This window comes from Echinops telfairi, unplaced genomic scaffold (assembly GCF_000313985.2).
Source record: "Echinops telfairi isolate 266 unplaced genomic scaffold, ASM31398v2 ScPeMD7_7407;HRSCAF=8445, whole genome shotgun sequence".
NCBI classification, from domain to species: Eukaryota; Metazoa; Chordata; class Mammalia; order Afrosoricida; family Tenrecidae; genus Echinops; species Echinops telfairi.
Window position 1 is genome coordinate 4,996,477 of NW_022111307.1, and position 22,276 is coordinate 5,018,752.

General features: G+C 47.3%; 1 protein-coding gene across 3 annotated transcripts in view; it reads left to right on the forward strand.

The window, feature by feature from the left end:
• Positions 1–22,070, forward strand: part of MASP1 (MBL associated serine protease 1) — an 84,381-nt gene extending 62,311 nt beyond the window's left edge. Inside the window, exons 11-16 of one of the 3 annotated variants that reach the window (XM_004713410.3) lie at positions 11,234–11,371; positions 14,712–14,825; positions 15,742–15,927; positions 18,205–18,272; positions 21,029–21,128; positions 21,686–22,070. In XM_004713410.3, coding sequence (XP_004713467.1) covers positions 11,234–11,371; positions 14,712–14,825; positions 15,742–15,927; positions 18,205–18,272; positions 21,029–21,128; positions 21,686–21,876 — 797 coding nt within the window. In that variant the 3' untranslated portion in view covers positions 21,877–22,070. Of the gene's footprint in view, positions 1–687; positions 2,912–11,233; positions 11,372–14,711; positions 14,826–15,741; positions 15,928–18,204; positions 18,273–21,028; positions 21,129–21,685 lie in introns of those variants that run through there. The other 2 variants (XM_045296431.1, XM_004713409.2) reach the window with 2 other exon arrangements.
• The last annotated feature ends 206 nt before the right edge of the window (positions 22,071–22,276 follow it).

Here is a 22,276-nt window from a genome sequence, read left to right on the forward strand (position 1 = left end):
AAGAAAAGGCGGCTCAAGGCATCAGGGGTCTCAGCTCCCGGTCCAGTGTTTGCTTTGACCTGCCTGCTTTGAGGTCTTTCCAGCTCTCAAATTCCGTCTTCTATCATGTTTAGACATTTTCTAAGTGTCCACAAAATGGACCACTGCTAGGACCTGAGGACCCTTTCCTAGGGTCTTTCTAGGAAAGGAAGGGGAGAAAGGATGCAATGAGACACAGCTCACGGCCATCCAGTCTGCTCTGATGCCCAGAGACCCCACAGACGTTTCTGAGACTCTGACTCTTTACCGGAGCAGCCAGCCTCCTCTTTCTCTCACAGGGCAGCTGGTGGGTTTGAAAGGCCAACCTTCCAGCTAGCAGCCCAGTGGACAACCCACAGCACCGTCAGGGCTCCTTACAACTGGAGATTGGCCTAGCTGAAATTGGTCCAGTCCCCAAATGGTCCAGAACAGATGGGTCAGGATGGAAAAGTCCCAATACTGAAATGGTCGGGCCCCTGGATGGGCCAGCTACAGATGGGCCAGCCTAGCCTAAGAGAGACTTACACTAAAGATGACCCCAGACAGAGTCGTAACTCATGGTGGCATAATCTATAGTGACTGAGACATGAATTTCCCATAGTGCCTGCTTTCCTGTGGCTGACCTGACCAGTCTATGTCTCTCCTCCCCACCCTTCCTTCTCCTTACAGCATGCGGTCAGCCCTCCCGTTCCCTGCCAAGCCTGGTCAAGCGGATCATTGGAGGCCGGAACGCAGAGCCTGGACTCTTCCCATGGCAGGCTCTGATAGTGGTGGAGGACACCTCCCGGGTGCCAAACGACAAGTGGTTTGGCAGTGGGGCCCTGCTGTCTGAGTCCTGGATCCTAACAGCAGCCCACGTCCTGCGCTCCCAGCGCAGGGACAACACTGTGACCCCAGTCTCCAAGGAGCACATCACTGTCTACTTGGGCCTGCATGACGTGCGGGACAAGTCGGGGGCGGTCAACAGCTCAGCGGCCCGGGTCGTGCTCCACCCAGACTTCAACATCCAGAACTACAACCATGACATTGCCCTGGTGCAGTTGCAGGAGTCTGTGCCCCTAGGGCCTCACGTCATGCCTATCTGCCTGCCAAGGCCTGAGCCGGAGGGCCCAGCACCCCACATGCTGGGTCTGGTGGCTGGCTGGGGCATCTCCAATCCTAATGTGACAGTAGATGAGATCATCAGCAGTGGCACACGAACTCTGTCAGATGTCCTGCAGTATGTCAAGTTACCCGTGGTGCCACACGCCGAATGCAAAACCAGCTACGAGTCCCGCTCCGGCAACTACAGCGTCACAGAGAACATGTTCTGTGCGGGTTACTACGAGGGTGGCAAGGACACGTGCCTTGGGGATAGCGGTGGGGCCTTTGTCATCCTTGATGACTTAACCCAGCACTGGGTGGCCCAAGGTCTGGTGTCCTGGGGGGGTCCTGAAGAATGTGGCAGCAAGCAGGTCTATGGGGTCTACACCAAAGTCTCCAACTATGTGGACTGGGTGTGGGAGCAGATGGGCTCCCAGCAGGGTCTTAGGGAGCTCCAGGTGGAGCGGTGAGCTACTTCTGTCCACAGGGCCAGCCTGCCCTGCCCCAGCCCCAAGTGAGGCTGCATCCCACCCTCCAGATAGTGCACTCCAGGTTATTTGCCAGCATAAAGGGAATGGAGCAAACTGGCCCCACAGGGCTTGGATCTTCCAAATATGGCCCCGGGGCCCCTGAGAGGCAGCAGTGTGGGATAGGAGAAAGGCTCTGCACAAGAGGCCTGGCTGTAGGACCCTGGGCAAGTCCCTCGCTGGGCCCTCCTCTCCCCGCCAGCACAGGGATGCCTGGTTGACCTTGGACCCAGCTCCAGCACTCCTCTCTGGGCCACACTTGATCTCAGTGGCTTTGACTCACTCCTTGTCGCTGAGCAAACCCTTTGGTCCCGCTATTGATATAACTGAGAATTGAACCTGAGTATTATCAAATGTGTCCTCACGTTAAACTAAACTCTTGTGTCCGTATTTTCTTAGCTCTGCTCTGTGAACTCCCATCATCTAGCACTCCCTCTAAGAGAATACTGGTCAGGTGTTAAGAAAGGTGGGGGGGCATACCCTCTAGTTTAATGCCTTCGAATGTGGGGTTCTCTCCAAAAGACTTTCTTCATTGAAGACATTTCAAAGGACCAAGAAATCCGAGAAGACTTGGAGAAACTGGGAATAGTGGCGAAAAGTTTCCCACCCCCTTCAATTCCTGCTGTCAATTCAGAACATGTCATTAGAGACCATATGCCATTCTCAACTACAAGCTGACAGCCTGAGAAACCAACCCCAGTGGCCTCAGACAAGGATCTGTCAGTCTTGCCTCGAAATGTGTTCCCTGAATAGGCTACGGCAGCCCAGATGTGGGACATGGCCAGACTGCACCGGAGAACGCCCACCCTGAGCGCTGGTGGGCGTCTAGGCAGGAAAGCGGTTGAGGACATTGGGAGACACCAAGACCCCACCTGAGCTCTGCAGGAAACCCACCAGCACCGAAGTTCAGAAGGATCCAGGGACCCAAGTTCATGGAAGCAGAGATCCAAAAGTGAAAGGCAATGAAAAGAGGCAAAGAGGCCACAGTCTTGGGTTGTGACACCCCACCCCCACCCCCCGGCCTGGCACTGCCCCTAGTGGTTGTGTAACTTTGGACTTTGCCACTCTGGGTCTCGGTTTCCCCACCTGTAAAAAGTAGGCATTTTTCGAACTCCGTCATTCCATGTTTTCCTGGAAGCTTCTCCCGGGCTTTCACAGGACTGATTATCGTCCTCTTCCTTGCATCTAGGATTCTTTATCGTAGAAAAAACTCCGCCAGAGAGTCCTCGAGGAGGGATTCCAAGAAAACCATCGGGAAACGTCCACGCTTCCAGTTGGCTCACCAGTGCACACTCCACTGCCTGGGAACGGCACATGGAGGGGCTTCTGTATTCTGCACACATTGTATCACTGCTTCGCTGCTCTGTCGGGCGCCTCTACGCCATTCCTCCTCTCCAGGGTCTAAAGTGGAAATAAACTCGGTGACTAACCAGCAGCCTTGCCTTTTCTGGTTATTGTGGTGTGGTCCTTTTGAAGAGAAACTGCCTGGTCACTCAGTCAGAACTGTAATGACAAGCAGAGGACAACAAGACGCGTTGAGGGGAAAAGTTTGATTGCTGGGATGTTAACTCCTCAGAGGCTGCCTGTTTCTGTATCTCCATGCCTGTCGCTTGCTTGAGGCTTATTGCACAGAGCTCAAACCAGCACGCCAGAGTGGGTTGTGTGCATTTATACGTTATCCAAGCTAAAGGAGCTGCATGTCATAATGGGAGTAGACATTGAAGCATTGGGGGATGTAAAGGAGAGGGCAGTTTCACAAAGGTGGAAGGAGAAAGAATCGCTTGGCAGAGAGATTCCAGAGGATGTACTGGGAGATGAAGGGGGTGGGACTGGGGTTATGGTAGAGAAAGAGCTAACAGCAGGATGTCGTCCTATGATTGGAGCGGCTGATGGAAAACAAGTGTAAGCAGGAGTAACATAGTCTGTGGAGCTATAGCCTGCTTGGACGCTGTCCTCTGTCTACGAACTGGTTAACTTCAGGTTCTATCAGAATCTCCAGGGTCTCACCTCTGGATAATTCTGAACCAGTAGGTCTGAGAGTGGGTTGTTGTTTTGTCCTGTTGAGTCCGTTCTGACTCATGCCAGCCCCACATCCAACAGAATGAGCCACTGCCTGCGCCTGCGCCATCTTTGCGATCATTGGTATGTTTCAGCCACTGTGCCATTCATCTCCTCCACCCTGCTCCTCTTTTTAGCTGTCCCTATACTAAGGATGATTTGTCATTTTCCAGGACCCGGTCCCTCCTAATAACATGTGCAAAGGACACTAGAGAAAGTTTCAAATCTTTCCAGCCTCATTTATAAGGAGCCTTCTGGGTGGACTTCAAGACAAGAGAGCATTGCTCCTTCCTCTGTAGGCTGTGGTATGGTTAACACTCTTTCCCCAAGCCACACTTCAAGTGCATCCGTTCTCCTTGGGTGTTCCTTACTCATTGTCCAGCTTCGGCAGGATACAAGGAGACTGAGTTCTCAAGGGGATAGCTTTGCTTGGTGACACTTCAAAGAGGTCTTCTGTAACAGATTTTCCCAATGCAATGTGTCATGTATTTCATGACTGCTGCTTCCATGCATGTTCATTTTGAATCCAAGGAAAATGAGATTCTTAGCAACCCTATACTCCTTTCTCCATTTCTCATGAGGCTGTCTAATAGTCTAGCTGTCATTTCGTTCTCTTTATAGGAGTTGCAATCCATACTAAAGGCTAGAGACTTTTCTTTTCATCAGCAAGTACTTTAAGTCCTTCGCACTTTCAGCCCACAAGGTCGCCTTCTTCTTTACCGAGTTCAACGTCTTGTGATTATGTTTTCAGCATAAAGAGTAGTGATAAGCATACAACCCTGGCATAGACCTTTCCTGATTGAATGCCATATGGTTTTCCCGTGTTCTCTGAGAGCATCTGCCTCTGGGTATGTGCAGGTTCTCCTTGAATAAAAGGAAGTCTTCCGGAAATCCCATTCTTGGCCAGGTTTTCCATCATTTGTTACGATCCACACAGTTGAATACCTTTGCGTAATCAATAAGGCACAGGTAAACATCTTTCTGGCCCTCTCTACTGTTCATCAGGATCCATCTGATGTCAACAATGACATTCCTCATTCATGTCCTCTTCTGAGTCTGGCTTGAAGTTCTGGCAGATCTCTGTGGATTACAGTTGGCAACAATTTTTAAAATATCTTCCTCAAAGATATTTTACTTGTGTGTGATGTTAATGATATTAATTTGACAATATTATCACCTCTTTTGGACTCCCACAAAGATGGTTCTCTGCCAATTAGTTGACTTTCCATTTTTTTTGTTTGCATAAACTAATTGATGTTTCCAGTGCTGCATCAGATTGTTGAAACATTTCCATTGCTATTATGTCAACTCCTGGAGCCTTAATTTTTGCTAATGCTTTCAGTACAACTTGAACTTCTTCCTTCAGTACCATTGGTTCTTTATCTTATGCTGCCTCTAGAAAGGGTATAATGCTGACGCGTTCTTTTTGGTGCAGTGACTCGGTGTATTCCTTCCATTGTCTTTTGATGCTTCCTGCATCATTCAATGTTTTGCCCATAGAATCCTTGAAAACAACCGTGCAAAAAGGCAACAGGGCAGTTTAAAAATCTTTAAGCAGTACATTCAACAAGGAGCCCTAGTGACAGTGCATTTAAGCACTTGGCTGCTAACTCACCCACCTGCTTCGTGGGAGAAAGACTTGACAATTGGTTCCCACAAGGCAGTTCTACTCCATCACACGAATCACTCACCACGAGTCAGAATCGACATGAAGTCACTCAACGATAATAACAGATGTAGCAGGTTGTGGTGTGTAGGCATCGCAGGATAAAATGCAAGAGCAAAGAGTAGAAGGATCCCGAACCTAACTTGGTAGTAGGGGCTGTCCCTGGGATGCAGTTGAGATCTGGTTTGGGGGGTTGCATCAGAATGAAAGCGCCAAGCCTTTTACGTAGTTATGAACATCTAAAGAATTCTGCTTTAGATGTAGTTGCTTTTAACGGTTACCACGTCTCATGCTCTTTTCATATTATCATTTTTCTCTAGATAGTTGGACCTAATCTTGTGACTATTAATACACTGAGGTTAGATGGGGGGAATGTTGTGATATGGAGCAGGGAGACACAGTAGTCTCCGCTACTCCTGGACATTTTACGACCAAGGTTGTGGTGGTGGCACATTTAGCAGACACCTGAAACAGCAGAGGAGAGGACACAGGTTTCTGAAGAATGGAAATCAGGACTTGCTTTTGCTGTGCTTGAAGAGTTTGTATGCTAGCCAGCTCCAGCTGCAAGTAGGCAGTAAGGAATCTGGGTCTAGGTTTCAGAGGAGAGGAGACAGGTAGAGACCCTGACGTGAAAGCCTGTGAGATCAGATAGTATCATCTACGGGGGGGTGTAGAAAAGAAAAAAGACCAAAACTGGAAAAGGGAAACATGAGCACACAAGGTGTGGACAGAAAAAGAAGTAAAGAAATAATGAGATGAAACCCAGTGTAGTCCAGTCAACTCCATTCACCAGGACCCTGGCGGACAGAGTAGACGCGCTGCAGAGACTATCCAAGCCTCAAGCTTATGGAAGCAGACTGCCATGTGCTTCGCCAGTGAGTGCTGGCTGGTTGCAAACCACTAATCATTCTGTGAGAAGCCCAGTGCTTAACCCACAGCACTACCAGAGCTCCTTAGAAAACAAGGAAGCCCGGAGGAGGGGGGCAGGGGCGAGAGAGAGAACCTCAAAAGAAAATAATTAGAAATGCAAGACAAGATGTACTTTAGAATCAAGGAAGGAAATGGGAGAGGTTGCAAGAAGTAGTTCAGGATTGAATTCCCGAGGAAAGTCCAGGGACTGGTCCCTCCTAAGAACATATCCAAAGGACACTAGAGGACGGGTCCACTCTTTCCACCCTCATTTCTCAGGAGCTTCTGGTTGTGTTCAGATGCTTCCCAAAGAGAGGAACCAAGTCCTTATTGCCAGCTCTCAGGGAAGACCGCAGAGCAGGCCCTATGCGTGTGTGAAAGTCTCTAACGCCTGCCTTCTCCTCTCGCCAGGCTTCTCCTTCTGCCCCAAAGCCAACAGCCAAACTGACTGCCCGCGAGTCATAGGGAGCAGAAAGCTCCATCTTTTTCCCTCCATAGCTGGTGGTTTCGAACTCTTGACCTTGAGTTTAGCAGCCCATAGCATAACCACTATGCCACTCGGGTTCCTTTCCTGCCCCGCAAGGGTTTCGCTTTTTCCTGAGAGGCAGGAAATGGCCCTCACCATATTCTGCACCCTTTCTTTACTACGACGACTTTAGTAAAAAATTATATGCTTTGTTCTCTAGGTTTGGGTATCTTGAAACCTACAAATCTTTTGTTGAATAGTTTTAATTTTCTTTTTCTTAAGGTAAAATTCACGTAACATAAAACTAGACAATTCACGGATTTTGTGATCTTTAGTACATTTGCAATACTGTGCAACCACTACCTCTTTAAAATTCAAAATGTTTTCATCAACCCAAACCCAAACCCCGTAACCATTGCCCACCCCACTCTGCCCCCAAGACCTCGTAAACTACCCATCTACTTTCTGTCTCTCAAGATTTCTGTATTCTAGGTATTTCATATAAATGGAATTATACAATATGTGCCTTTATATCTAGCTGTTTTCAATGAGCATAATGTTTTTGAGGTTCGTCCATATTACTGAATGCATCCGTACTTCATTTTTAGGGTTTCAGAATATTTCACCAACTGTAGAAATCATAATTTGTTTATCCATTCATCCATTGAGGGGTTTGGAGTCATTTACACCTTTGGGCTATTTTGAGTAGTGCTGCAATGAACACGCATGTTCATGTCATTCCTTTGAATACCTGTTATCAATTCTTTGGGGTATACACCTGAGTGGAATTGCTGGCTTATATGGTAATTATATATTTAACATTTTTTTAGGAATACACAAACTGTTTTCCAAAAGACTGCACTGTTTTACATTCCAACCAGGAATGGACAAGGGCTCCAGTTGCTTCATATGCTTGACAATATTTGTCATTTTACTTTAAAAAAAGCTTTATTATGGAACCTTTGCCAAATCCAACCCATAGAGATCTACTGCTTTGTCTTCTATACTTTTTATTGTTTTTGTGCTTAGCGTGAAATCATTGATCCATCTACAATTCATTTTTGTATATCGTGTGAGGTAGTGCCCAACATTGTTATTTTTATGTAATATTCCATTGCTCTGGCATCATTTACTGAAGAAATTATATTTTTCTCTATTGATTGGTCTTGGCACCCTTGTGGAATAGCAATTGACCAGAGAAGAATGGCTTATTTATAAGGTCTCAATTCTATTCCATTGATCTATATGCCTATCTTTAAGCCAGCATCACACTGGTTTGACGACAGTACTGCTGTGGTTACGCTTTGAAACATGGAAATGGGAATCCTCCAACTTTGTTCTTCCTTTTCCACATTGTTTTGACTATTTGGCATCATTTGCAATTCCATATGCTTTTCCATTGCTGCACCCCCAACAAAAGGCTGTTTGGATTTTTATTAAAATGTCATTTAGTTTTCAGGTAGCTTTGAGTAGCATTGCCATCACAACAATATTAAGTCTTCCAATCCATGAGCATAAGATATCTTTCCATTTCTTCCGGCTGTCTTTGATTTATTTCAGCCCTGTTTTGAAGTTTTCGGTATAAAAGACTTTTGACTCCTTAGTTGAATTTATTCCGAGGCAGTTTCTTCTTTTTAATACTATTATGGATGGTATTATTTCTCAATTATCCTCTTGGATTGTCATTTTAGTGCATAAAAGCACAACCGATTGTGTGTTGATCTTGTTCCCTAAAACTATTGAATTCAGTTATTAGCTGTAGTGGGATTTTGTTGTTACTGTTGTTTGTTTTGTTGGTGTCGGTGGTGGTGGTGGTGGTGGTGTGTGTGTGTGTGTGTGTGTGTGTGTTCTTTGACATTTTCTATGGACAGAACTGTGGCATCTGAAATAGAGACCATTTCCGTTCTTCTTTTCCATTTGGATGGCTTTTGTTTTTCTTTTCTTACCTAATGGCTTTGGCTCGATTTCCCAGTACAGTATTGAAGAGCAATAGTGAAAGTGAACATCCTTATCTTTTCTCTATTTTAGGGGAAAGCTTTCGTTATTTCATTCACCATTAAACATGATGCTAAATATGGGCTTCTTTACAAATGCTCATTATCAAGCTGAAGAATGTGTCTTCTCACATCAGTTTTATGGGTATTTTTATCATCGCAGGATATTGGATTTTTATCAAATACTCTTTCTGATTGGGATGATTTTCTGGGAGCTTTTCCCACTTAGTTTATTAATGTGGTTGTATTACATTGATTGGTTTTCTTATGCTGATTCACCTTTGCATTTGGAAGATAAATCCTACTGATTGTGAATCTTCTATTTATACCACAAACCCTGACTATTCAAGTGAAAAATCTGTGTTTCTGAACTTTGGCTTCTGCTTTGCTCTTTCAAAGGTCAAAATTGTATCTCGAATTTGTCTAAAAGACTGGACTCCAATTTCAATGGTTGGGAATCCAAAGGGCCATGGGAACTCCCAGGGGTGAAAATATGTAAGATAAAATTTTTAAAATACTATCCTCCGATATATGCAAGCATTATTGCTGAAATTTCGTATATGGATCCAGAGGTTCTACCTCTATTCATGATTTTCGATTTCTTAAATATTGTGTTAGTTCAGGAAGACAAGTAAAACAAGCCAAGGGAGACTCATGTCAAGGAGCAATTGTATATTGAGAAAACATCCCATCCTAGTCCAGATCAAGTCCATATAAAGTCTGATTACCCCATATGTTGATACTAGACCATAAATTCCTCTCTAGACTCACGCAGCCATGCAATGACATGAATGCAGGAAGATCACAGCCCAGTGGGTGGAAAGTCTTATGGATCCAGTGGTGGTAGAAGCATTTCAGCACTGGCGTGGGCCTCCATGAGGCTCCTCCAGCTCAGAGGCTTCGGCTGCATCAGCTTATCTCCGTGTGGCTTGTTGTCAATAATGTCGCACAGGGGGTGTGGGAGTGTCCGGCCTCCAGCAAGCTATTTATCTCCATTGCGCCTCCAAATGAGGTCATCAAGCTTGGCCTGATTGATAGGCTAAACTCCTCCCCTTCACTCTTAATTCACAAATTGACAGCAGACTAGGTAACTACCACAAATATTAATTTCCAATCTTGTAAGGAGCCCCTTATTTTCCTTACCTCTGCAAAGGGCCCCTCCAATTGAACGGTAGTGGCGGGGAGCCTGCATGTCAAGTCCTCTTCCTGGAATCCTGACTCTGAAAGGGAGAAGTGGGAACAATGGTGAATGAATAGGAAGCAGGAAAAGCAGACGTTTGCTTTTTGCCATAGAAAAGCTCGCCATGTTTTCCATACATTGAAGAATGAATGATACAAGATGAAAGAGAGGAATGAAAATCCCCAAAATCCAATCCTGAAAGTTAGGAAATGGAGAGATCCGGTGGGCAATTTTTTTTTTTCTGAATAGAAGAAAATTCACAAATAGAGGGGATCTATGACTGTGGAAGTCCCCACTTTTCAGTCTCGGTGCATCTGCTGGGATGGGGGCAGAGGCACACACTAGCTTGGGGCAGTTGGCCTGGGGCTTGTAGAACCATGTTCAGAGATTCCTGAGGATGCAGGTCAGGCTGCAGCACATTCATCCAGGATTTTTTTCAGCCTATTCCACCTACTGGTGTCCGTGAGAAAGAAAGCAGAGCTCTAGGGCTTTGGGGTGTGCATACACTGGGAAGAATTAAGTGTAGCTATGAGGTAGTGCTGCTGGCAAGAAAAAAATAGCCGAGGGTTGGGAGTCAGGAGACCTAGAACTAGAATCTTCCCATTAAGTCATCCAATAATCTTTGGCAAATCAATTCCCTCCTTTTGGACTTGGTTTTCAGCTGTATAATAGAAGGGAGTGGCTAGGTGATTTCCAAGGGCCTGGTTAGTCTGTGACGCCATCAACTGAAGAGACAGGTTAGGGAATTGCATAGACTTGTTCTGGTAATCCTCAGGGACCCAAGATCCTGAGAAAGTGCTTTTCTGAGGAGACAAAACATGAGGATTGTTTACTATTAAGTACAAGTTCATTTGTAAGGGGCAGAAAACCAACATAAAACAGCTTATGAGAAAAAAGAGAACAATTGTTGGGAGATAGTTGTTGATGGCCAGCAGATTAGCAATTGCTCATGCAGAACAAAAGACTTTTGTCCCCTTATATGTGTAGCAAAAGACCCAATTCAAGTTTCGATTGTCTTGACAAGGTTAACATTTTCATCCCAAGCAATTGCTGTGACCATGACCGAGGGATAGAGGTCTTGATTATGTAGGTCTGGGCCAAGTTCCTTCCCTTGGGAATACAAAGAAGGTCAGTCCAATTCATGCTACATGGATTAAGAATGGATGAAGAGTAGACGCAAAAGGGAGAGGGAAGTGCTGCTTCTGGAAGGGGCAATGGCTGCTGAGAAATCCCCCAAACAGATGTTTCTAATACAGATTGAGAAACTGGTAGCTCTGGGAAAGGGCAAGATGAAGTCCAGATGTGACCTGTCCCTCCCTCCCTTGGCTGCAGTGTGTGGGCTCCCCAAGTTCTCCCGGAAGCTGATGGCCAGGATCTTCAGTGGACGCCCAGCCCAGAAGGGCACCATGCCCTGGATTGCCATGCTAGCACACCCGAGGGGACAGCCCTTCTGTGGGGGCTCCCTTCTAGGTAAGGAGGTGGGAAGGGTGGGGGAAATCAAGGTCATGGGGCTAGGTGAGTGCTATGAGACCCCAGACACATCTGGAGGTGAACTGAGATGTTTAGAATCACTGTCCACATGGGTATTAGAGCCTAGACGTGTAGAATGTGGTCGGAAAAGCCCTTACCTGGAAGCAGGGGACACATGTTTCTGTCCTAGCTAGTTTCTTCATTAACAAACACTTACCTAATCAGGTTAGCTTCTGACACTGAAGGACTAAGTCAGGGAGTCAGACCCTCAAACATGAATTATAACATAAGATGCCTACCTATTATGCAAGAGGCAAGTGGGCTAAGAGTGTGGGATAAGGGAGAAATAGGAAACTCACCCTAGGGAATTCACAGGACAGAGAGATAGAAAGACTCGGAATGCCATACTTGGAAATTTAGATTTTATTCTGAATACAATTGCAGATTCATACACATATTCTGGAAGGTTCTTTGCAGAGGCAGCTGGATCAAAAACAGGGTGAATTCCAGGCCAAGAGTTCAGTGGGGTGGCAACTGCAATAGTGAGGACATTAGTAATTAGCCTTAGAACAAGCACGGGTGGGAGAGCGGTGAGAGGGGAATCAGGGGGCAGATTGAAAAGCATTAGGAAATGCAACTCAGACTGCAGTGTGATGGACTGGATTTGGGTGCAAGTGGAGAGTCCGGCCATGAATGGAATGGCCAGTGGCTCTTCTCGCCACTGCTGGCTCTGTGATCTTGAGCCTGGCAGGGCCTGGACTTCCATCTTTGAAATGAGCTATTTGGCCCAAATGACTTCCTCCCCATGGTGGCTCTGACCTCTTAAGAATAAGGAGTGACCTTTCAGAGCCCCAGGCCAGTTTCTGATGAAACCCCTCTGCAGATGGAGGAAACTGGGGTCAGCCACGACCTCTCACCCCACACACCCTCGGCCAGCCAGAGCAGGGATTCTCCACCTTCCCCATGCCACGACCCTTCCATACAGTGCCTCATGTGGTGGTGACCCCCAACCATCAAATTATCTTCATTGTTACTTCATCACTGTCATTTTGCTACTGTTAAGAATCGTCATGTAATATTTGAGAAGCAGGATGTATTTTCGTTGTTACAAATTGAACATCATGAACCATCATTAAAGCATAGTGATGAATCACAAAACACTATGTAATTATATATTGTGAAATATTTATGTGTTTTCCAATGGTCTTAGGCGACCCCTGTAAAAGGGTTCTTCGACCCCCAAAGGGGTCGTGACCCACAGGGCCACCCTTCGGTGAGGCAGAGACAAGACACAAGCCCTCCTCTTTATCTTCGCACAAACACAACAACACGATGAAGTTTCTCACCCCTGGGAGGGACCCACTAAAAGAGGCGAGGAGAGCAGAGGACTGTGTTAAAGGGCGGAGGTGCGGAGAGATGGGGCTCCGGGCCCGCCAAGAGGGAGCAGGGAGGGAGAGGACCGTGAGAGAGAAGGAAATGAAGACAAGATGCGGGGTGGGGGTGGGGCGGGGAGATCGGACAGAGGTGGAATTAGAGAGCCAGGGCAAAAAAAGGAGAGCGAGAACAATAGAGAAACACAAGAGTGAAAGAAATTGATAGGGTGGGGGAGGTGCAAAAGAAAGGAGAAACGGGAAAATCGGGAAGGAAGAGGGAAAAGAGGTAGGGTGGAAAAGATAAAAAGCAGCAAGGGGCTGGAGGAGGAGGAGAGGCTACGACAGAAAAGAAGTGAAGACGTCACTTCATCGGACCTTTGGATTGTTCTTAGAACCCGTCAGAGAGATGAGTTATGTGCCCACAGTTTTAGGAATTAAATTAGCTTTCTTAAGCCTTCATCTTTAAAGCCCCTTGACGTGCAACACTTATTTGTATTTATTGCATGTTTATTCCTCGTTATGTCTTGAAAGATGTTGAAAGCTCACTTCTCTACCCTCAGCCAACCTAAAAGTTTCCACACACTTCATCCTCCCCACAGCTCTCCTAACTTATAATTTCTCTCCTCCTTCTTTTGTTCAGTCTTCAAGTGGGAAGGAAGGCTGGGCAGAAGGCTGAGGACTCAGAGAGAGACTAAGGAACAGGAGAAAGAGGGAACGTTCTCTGGGGGCTGGGTGGAGAGAGACTGGCTCAGAGGCTCAGAGTTTTCAGAGCAGAAAGGAGAAACTGGGTCCCTAGCCCCCCCTCTCCGCTCATGCCACACCCCTGGGTTCATCTAAATAGCTCAGAGCCCTGCTCAGAGGCAGATGCTTCTAACCTGGGTGTTAGCCCACCTGGACAAATATGGCCAACACTCCAAATGGACAGGTCAGCCTAAAATACCTCAGAGAGGAAGCAGAGGTGGCTCAGGTGCAGGTGCCCCAGAATCTTGGAGCCTGCTTCTTAGAGGGCCAAGTGGAGCCTCCGCTTACCCTAGCCTCTGGACTTTGTCCCTGATGCCTCGCCACCGAGCCCTAGGGCCTTTCTCTTTGTCTCACTCTGGTTAGGTCTCTGGGCTTGGCTACCTGCCATCTGCTCCACCTAAATGAGGGTAAACCAAAGGGCAGGACTGGGAGATAGACCTGCTCAAGGGAAGAAGACAGATGAGACATAAGAAATGCACTAGGCTGGCCACCAGGAAACCCAGAATTTGGCCCAAACCTGTCACTAGCCTGTGTGGCCCTGGACATCTTTGCTTTCCTGCAGAACTCAGGGTCCATTTCTATGAAATGAGAGGCAGATCAGAGTGGAGATTCTCCATCCTGGCAGCAGGCAATTAACCGAGGAACTTTAAAAACATATTGGTTTCTGAGCCCACCCCCAAGACTTAAATGGCTTAAGACATTGGTTTATTTTTTTTTTAATTCCCCAAGTGATTCTAACATGTAGACAGAGCTGAGAAGCACCAGAGGAACCACTTGGATCCTGTTAAAAGGAAGCTTCTGGTTTGGGGTCTGCAGTAAGATTCTGAGATCCTGCAGGACATAAGAGGTGATACTGCTGATGGCTCATAAACCATATCAAGTAGCAAGTCCTGAAATGTAGCAGTAAGCACATGGAGTGTGTGTGTGTGTGTGTGTGTGTGTGTGTGTGTGTGTGTGTAGGAACTCCTAGGATGTGTGGAACTCTTCCACCCCAGCAGCCCTGAAACCCTCTTTATTCTTGGCCTGGGTTGGGACTAACACATGACATCCTACTTCTGTCTGTTATTTCCAGACGAGGGTCATGTAAGTGTCATATCTGAGACCACAGCGTGCATCTGCAGACTATTGGGTTTGCCCTGGAGCACTCTGCAGGCGCTCCTCCCTCCCCTGGAGATGCGGGGAGACAGCTGCGTGGTGCAGGGCAATGTGTGCACTTTGTCCTCCAGGCACCAACTGGGTCGTGACTGCTGCTCACTGCCTCCATGAAGCACTGGATTCGGAGGCCCCAGTCCTGCTGGATTCCTACTTGCTCAGACCTTCTGACTTCAAAATCATTTTGGGTGAGTGCAGAAAAATGAATTCTTGAAGACCAGGCAAGGTGCTAGGGAAGGAGGTACCACTACTGTCATTCCCAGGGCATATCCACCCACTCCTTCTCTCACTCACTCATCAAGGCAGGAAGTCAGATGAAAAGGAGCCCAGGACTGGAAGCCAGGGACCTGAGTTCAAGTCCACATCTATGATTTTCAGGTAGTGTGTCATGAGCAAGTCATTGGAGTAGCCTAGACCTCTGTTTTCACAATGATAAACTGAAGATCCCAATCTAGATCGTTTCCATAGACCCTTCCAGGGTTTATGAATCCATGGTTTCAAGTGGATCATACACATAAAGTCAAGGTTTTAATTCTCCTTTATAGAACAAGACCACCAGGTGATTCAATTCCATTCAATAGACATTTACATACTACCTCTATTCCAGAGCCTAAGAGCACAACTATAAAGTAGATCATCTGACTTCTGCTCGGGGTCTGACAGCCCCACGAAGGACTAAGAGCACAAAGACCTCTAGCATAAAGTCGGAAGCAGTCAGTTGTAGAAGAGAAACACCAAATGTTGCCAGACCTCGTAAGGAAAAGTTTTCTAACTGAAGAATCTCACTCAAGAATCTGAGAAGCTTCATGGAAGAGGCAACATATGAACCAGACACTGAAGTCTTGCTAGAAGGTTTGACCATGTGGCAATAGAAACTAGTGTTACAAGGTAGAAAGACCCACTCAGAGGACAAACAGGTGGAAGACCACGTGAATATGTAGGGAATGGCAGATAGGTGGGATGACTTGGGGGGAACATAGGTGAAAGGCAGTGAAGCTGGTTGAACCAGACACCTGGACTGACTAGGACGTAGGGCTGACAAGGAACAAGGTGTGACCTTCCCCTCCACTGTCCCATGCCCTGACCTGTCTTTTTCTTGCCCAGGCAAGCACTGGAGGCTGAGGTCGGATGAAAAGGAACAGCATCTCATGGTCAAACGCACCATTCTCCACCCCCTGTATAACCACACCACATTTGAGAATGATGTGGGTCTGGTGGAGCTATCCAACAGCCCGGTACTGGATGACTTTGTGATGCCCATCTGTCTGCCCGAAGGGCCCCCTGATGAAGGTATGATTCCCCACCCCACCTCTGCAGAACGGCTGGTGCTTCTGCAGGGTTCTCCTGTTCACTCTGTTCTTCCTTGGAGTTGGTGAAGCCCTGGGGCCAACATAGATTGTAATTGAATAACTGAGCCAGCAGGCTGTGGCTGCATGTTTCCCTATTGCTTCCCCTAGCACAACTAGGTCAGAAAGGTCCCAGGGAAGCACATGGTGTTGGCAAGCATCTAGCAAATAGGCAGACCTACGTTCTAAGTAAACTAGGATCCAGCTGGGAAAGCAGTATTGGAGGACTGCGCAAGTGAAAAGAGGCCTTTAGTGATAGAGACCTTGGTAAGCAGAAGTCACCATGCCTAGGGCCAGGAAGATAAAGTGGAGCGATGGGAGTTATTGAGCCTAGAAGCCTTTAAAAGGGGGTCTGTGGGATTGGAACTTATTTGCTAGCAGAAGAGGCTCCCGACAGATGATGAAACGGAAAGTACCTGGAAGTTTGAATCCACTTCCACTGCTGGGATGTATCATCACTTTGAGAGTGATGGCAACAGGGATGGCAAGCCTTGCAGGCTCCCCCACAGTGCCCTAACTTTCCAGGAAACCAGCTGGCCAGAGCGAACTGCCCCTTCAGAACCCCATCCCCACGTCTCAAATACACAAGAATAGGTTTGGAGCTGAGGGACAATAGCTTCCTAAGTAGCACAGGTTCAAATCTCAATCCTGACATTTTCTAGTTGGGTGCCCTTGAGAAAGTGACTTAACCTGACTGAGCCTCACATGTCTTGTCTCTAAACCCTACAAGAAGCTCCCATGTTGTAGTTATGATGTTTAATCGAGATAACATTTCAATATATTCAACATAAAGTAAGAGTTATTAATTTAGCCATACCATTCACTTCCCATGGTTCAAAAATGATGGAAGAAAAAAATGGCCAAAAAATGGCAAAGATTGGATCTGAAAAGTGCATAGGAGATCTGAGCAACTAGGAAAGTCACAGATAGAAGTGGCCCTAGTTCAACAAATTCCATGTCCCTACCACATGTCCATGGTCTCACCCTGATTAACGTATTCCAACATCAAGCCCAACAGTCTTCCATATCTAGTTTCTTTTTCAAAGGCAAAAAGAATTGCTCCATCAGGACTCGATCCATTTTCACATCACCCCCCAGGTTTCCTAACTTCTTCATACACTTCCAGAGAGTCCGAGTTGCAAGGTTTCTAAGAGAATAACAAGGGCAGCCTCTCCATTTTGAAGATAAGGAAACTGAGGCTCAGAAGGGGAAGAGAGGGGACTTGGTAAAGGTAGCATGAATACCATTGACAGGCTCAAAGGCTGATTCATGGACACCAACTAGATGACACCCGCTAGGTGCCAGCACTGTTGTAGACAGGAGGCTGCACTGGGGGGCTCCATCGGCCGCAGCTCCATGCAGGGCTCCGAACTGGTTCCATTATGGCCAACACAAGGAATCAGAGCACAGCTGTCTTCTGGTTTGGGCTTTTTTTTAAATTGGGGTGAGGCTATAACCAGAACAGGAAGAGGTCCAGGTCAGAGGCCTGGACTGGGTGGCTCCGAAGAGGCCTAGTTAAGCCCTTTCAGGAGCTTGCTTCTTACCAGCCCTGTGGAAAACCACACAACTTCAAAGTGCTGCAGCCCACCACCTTTGTGTAGGCCACCATGGTCTCAGACTCAAACAGTCATGAAATGTGGTTGCGATGCAACCCACACACTGCATTTTGTTTCTTAAGGAGATGAAGGTCGTCACTAACCACAAGGTCAGCTGCTCAAAACCACCAACCGCTCTCTGAGAGAAAGACCAGGCTTTTTACACTCGTAAAGAGTTACAGCCTCGTCCCATCCTGCAGGGTCACTATGAGTCAGAAATTACTCAATGGCAGTGAGTTTTCTAAGTTTCTAGCAGGACAACGACCCACAATGTCTCCTGTTCTGGTTACTGCTCTCGGTCATACACATTCTACAACGTCTCACGTCATTGGCCATGTCTGAACCAGAAAGAACTGATTTGAAGTCCTGACTCCATATTAGGAATGGGAGCAAATAGCCGAATGAACCAGGCAGGTTCTCATGTAATCTAGTGTCCTAAGCTATGTTACAACTAACCATTGACCTTGATGTCTTTCTTCCCCATCATGCTGTCTTTAGCTAAGGGACAAAGCCCCCCGACACCCGCCCCCTCCTCTGCAGACACATTGTGAGGAGCCTGTAAGATGTAACCCTCTGGTCATCCCCCAGGCAGCCTCTCTGCTCTCATCGCATCTTCTCTCCTCCAGGGGCCATGGTCATCGTCAGTGGCTGGGGGAAGCAGTTCTTGCAAAAGTTACCAGAGACTCTGATGGAGGTGAAGTTCAATTTACACCCTATGGATAAAGACCCTTTTGTCCAGAATTGCATCTTCCCACTCCATCTTGCCCCTCAGGGATCTGGAGATTTGGGGGAGGAGGAGCCACCAGGCTCACCCCCAGAGTGTGCTGGGACTTTGAACACCAGCAACATTGACCTGTCTATCCTACATGTCATGAAATTCTTATTCTAAACACTGTTGAGTGTTCCTAGAGGCTTGTGAAAGTCATCGCTATGGCACAGTTTTCAGAAAACAGTGCAGTAAAGAGTCATGGTCCATCTGTATACCTCATATTAGATTGGCCCAAATCAGGCAAGACTCCTGTGTGACACAGTGCTTGCAACAATGAACTTAACTGGGGATTTAGAAGTTCGCAGCCAGTATCATTTCAGAAAAGAACACAGAACTAGGAGTTAGGGTCACTGGCTCCAAGTCCTGGCTCCAGCCAACTTTGGGAGGGGGTGGGGGGGGCGGGCCGGTGATCTAAGCAGGTCATTTTGTCTCTCTGGGTCATAGTATCTCAAACTGCAAAGTTAGGGACAACGCTAGATGACGCTAAGCCTCCCAGCTCCAACATCATCATCATCATAACTGACACAACCATCCTCAAATCCTTCTACATGTTATTTTAACATACTTTAAACTTTGGACTTGATAACACCTATTCATTCCTTCATTCTCTAACTCCAAGGTGTGTCTTTGGTGCCCCTCCCCAATCTTCCAGACATCAGACTAGCTATTAGAGGGGCTACAGGGCCCAGATGAGATCAAGAAGAAGCGCAAGGTGCTGCGGATCACATCATATCAAATCAGATAATGAGGCTTTGCCTCATCTAGGGTACCAGGAGAGTTTCACTGCCACCAAGTCAAGGTTGACTCATAGTGACCCCCTGTGGGTTTCTGAGACTGTAACTCGGTCTCAGAAAAGTCCAGGCTTTTTCCCACGGAGCTGCTGGTGGTTTTGAACGGGCAAACATACGGATCACAGACCAACACATAACCCCTGTGCCACCAAAATTCCTATTTCCCAGAAAAAGTGCCACTTAAATGAGAACTGATCAATGAACCAGGAGATGGACAATTGACTGCAGATATGCCGTCTCAACCCCACTCACTCAACTGGAGAAAGCCATGGTCCGAGAGAGATTTGAATGATCTCTGGTTTCCTGCCAGCAGGGACCCCAGGAGTTGTATTTGGGGGACAAATGGCCCATCCAGTTCTGAGTTTGGTTGAATGAGATGTATATATTTGCTCTTTTTCTAGATCACTATGCCAATACAACATTTATTCCCAAACAGAACCAGGAACAATAAAATAGGTGGTCCCTGGGTAATGAAGTCCACATGCTGTACAACCTGCAGTTATGAACCAACCCATGTGAAGCCCACTGCATGAAAACGGAGAGGTACAGCTATTGTTAGGATGGCTGATGATAACAAGCAGGTGCTACACTGAGACGCCCAGCAAACAGTAAGGTCGTCGCTGCTGCATCATTACGCTCTAGGTGTTTTCACGTAGCCGGAGCCATCGCTTTGAATGCTTTTGTGCATAGAAAGGTACCCCAGATACTACACACTATTCGACAAACATCTGACTGGCATAATATGCCAGCCGTACCTAGCTGTCCCAGCTTATGTACAAATGCACTGAAAGACAGAATGAGGAAGAAAGCCTGTTCACCATCTGGGACTGCCTGTATTCACAACGCGTTCCATTGAGGTCTGGATTCACCACCTCAGCTCAGCAAACTGTTGCCTGAGTCTTTACTATGTTCCCAGCAGTGCAAAGTAGGAATGTACAAGCTCTGGACCCCGAATCTCAAAGCTCACAAGCAGATGTTTGCTGCAAAGCCAGCAGGGCTACCCCTGAAGTTCCCGGATATGCATCCAGTCTGCAGTTTAAAGGGCACTCATTCACCTCTCCTTTGATTCCATGTGACCAACATGTCAAATGCTGTGACTTCCGTTTTTTCAGACAGGAAATATTTACAGAGGTCCAAAAGACAGAGGGATCAAGTCCTATGCCCAAAGTTCCAGTCAATAATGGTAGAAGTGGTGGAAAAGAAGATTACCCATGGCTTTTGCTTTGTTGCCATATCTGAAATAATGCATGTGCTAGGCAAATAAGCCCCAGCAGCGCTGTGGGTTAGGCATTTGACTGCCAGCCATAAGGCTGGTAGTTCAAAACCCACTAGCAGATCCTTGTGAGAAAAGACGAAGCTGACAGCTCCTATAAAGATTTCTGTCTCAGAAACTCTATGCAGGGTCACTATGAATTGGAATTTATTTGATGGCAGTGGGTATAGATTATACTCAACAACAAAAAAGAAAACAACCCAAGCTCACTACCGTAGAGTTGATTCTGACTCATAGCCACGCTACGGAACAGAATGGAATTGCCCTTATGGGTTTCCAAGAGTGTAACTCTTTATGGGAGCGGAAAACCTCATTTTTCTCCTGCATGGAGTATACTAGGCAAGGTTTATCCACTTCCAGTTGTAGATGAGACCCAGAGGAGGCAAGTGACTTGCCCCAGATCACACAGCAAGTTCATGCTGAAGCTGTGCTAGACGCTGGATCCCCCGCACCTCCCTTCAGTGCTCCTTCCAGCAAACCAGGACAGCTTCTGAGTGCTAGGAAGACCCCTGCTGCTGCATCCAAGAAGGATGTGGGCAGGAGTCAGCGCCAGGAGCAGTAAAAGCAGCAGGGGTGCCTCAGCCTGGGGCAGGAGCCAACGTGGCTTCGTATTTCAGATCGAAATCCCCATCGTTGATCATCGCACCTGCCAGAAGTCCTATACAAAACTGAAGAAGAAATTTACCCCAGACATGATCTGTGCTGGAGAGAAGGAAGGTAAGTCAAGAGGGCGCAGAGAACAAGGGCACTGGCAGCTCCAGAGATTGGTGGACACCCAATGGTGAGGCGTGGGGGTGTGGGGAGGAGTGGGGGCAGCAGCTCTAGAGTCTGGTGAAAGGAGGTGGAGAGAAAGGAGTAAAAGGTCAGGCCTGGACCGGATGGTACCAGGCAGGGCAGGGAGGGACTACCCTTGAAGAAGCTAAAGACAAGAGCAAGTATTAAGGACTCTGAACGGAGCGCATGAAGCTCCTGACTCTCCGCTTAGAAGCCCTGAGGTTGAACGTACCGCATTTCTGTCACTCCCTGTCCTGGGTCCCTCTTCGCCCCTCTGAGAAGAGAGGCGTGAACTGTGCTCAAAGCAATTGCAGCTCTAGGGAAGTCTGACCAAGAACCGCTAGGAGCCCTGGTTTGGGTCATCAGTCTGCTTCGCCCTCTGGTGTCCGAATCACCGAACTACAAGTCAGGCAAATCGGGCGAGAGGGAGGGAGGCCTCCTTCAGCTTCCTGGGTGCGCTGGGCACACTTTAATTTACCTGCATCTCTTACTCATCTTAGGGGGGAAAGATGCCTGTGCGGGGGACTCTGGAGGCCCCATGGTGACTCTGGATAGAAAGAGAGGCCTGTGGTACCTGGTGGGCACGGTGTCCTGGGGCGAGGACTGTGGAAAGAAGGATCAATACGGAGTGTATTCCTACATCCTACACAACAAAGCCTGGATCCAGAGGATTACTGGCGTGAGGAACTGAGCTCAGTTTCTCAGCCCCCACACCACCTGTGCGTGGTCCATCAGCAGCAGAGAATCATCATGCCAAATGCCCTTTCACCCTTTGCCCCTGGCCCTTCCCAGTCCCACCCCCATTGAGTCCACTCACTCACTCACTCACTCACTCACTGCACGGAGTCCATGCTCACTCACAGTGACCCCATAGGACAAGGCAGAACTGCCCCTGTGGGTTTCTGAGACTGTAGCTCTTTTATTTTTATTTTTTAAATCATTTTATTAGGGGCTCATGCAACTCATCACAACCCATACATGCATCAATTGTACAAAGCACATTTGTACATTCGTTACTCTCATCATCCTCAAAACATTTGCTCTCCATGTAAGCCCCTAGCATCAGTTCCTCATTTCCCCCCTCCCTCGCC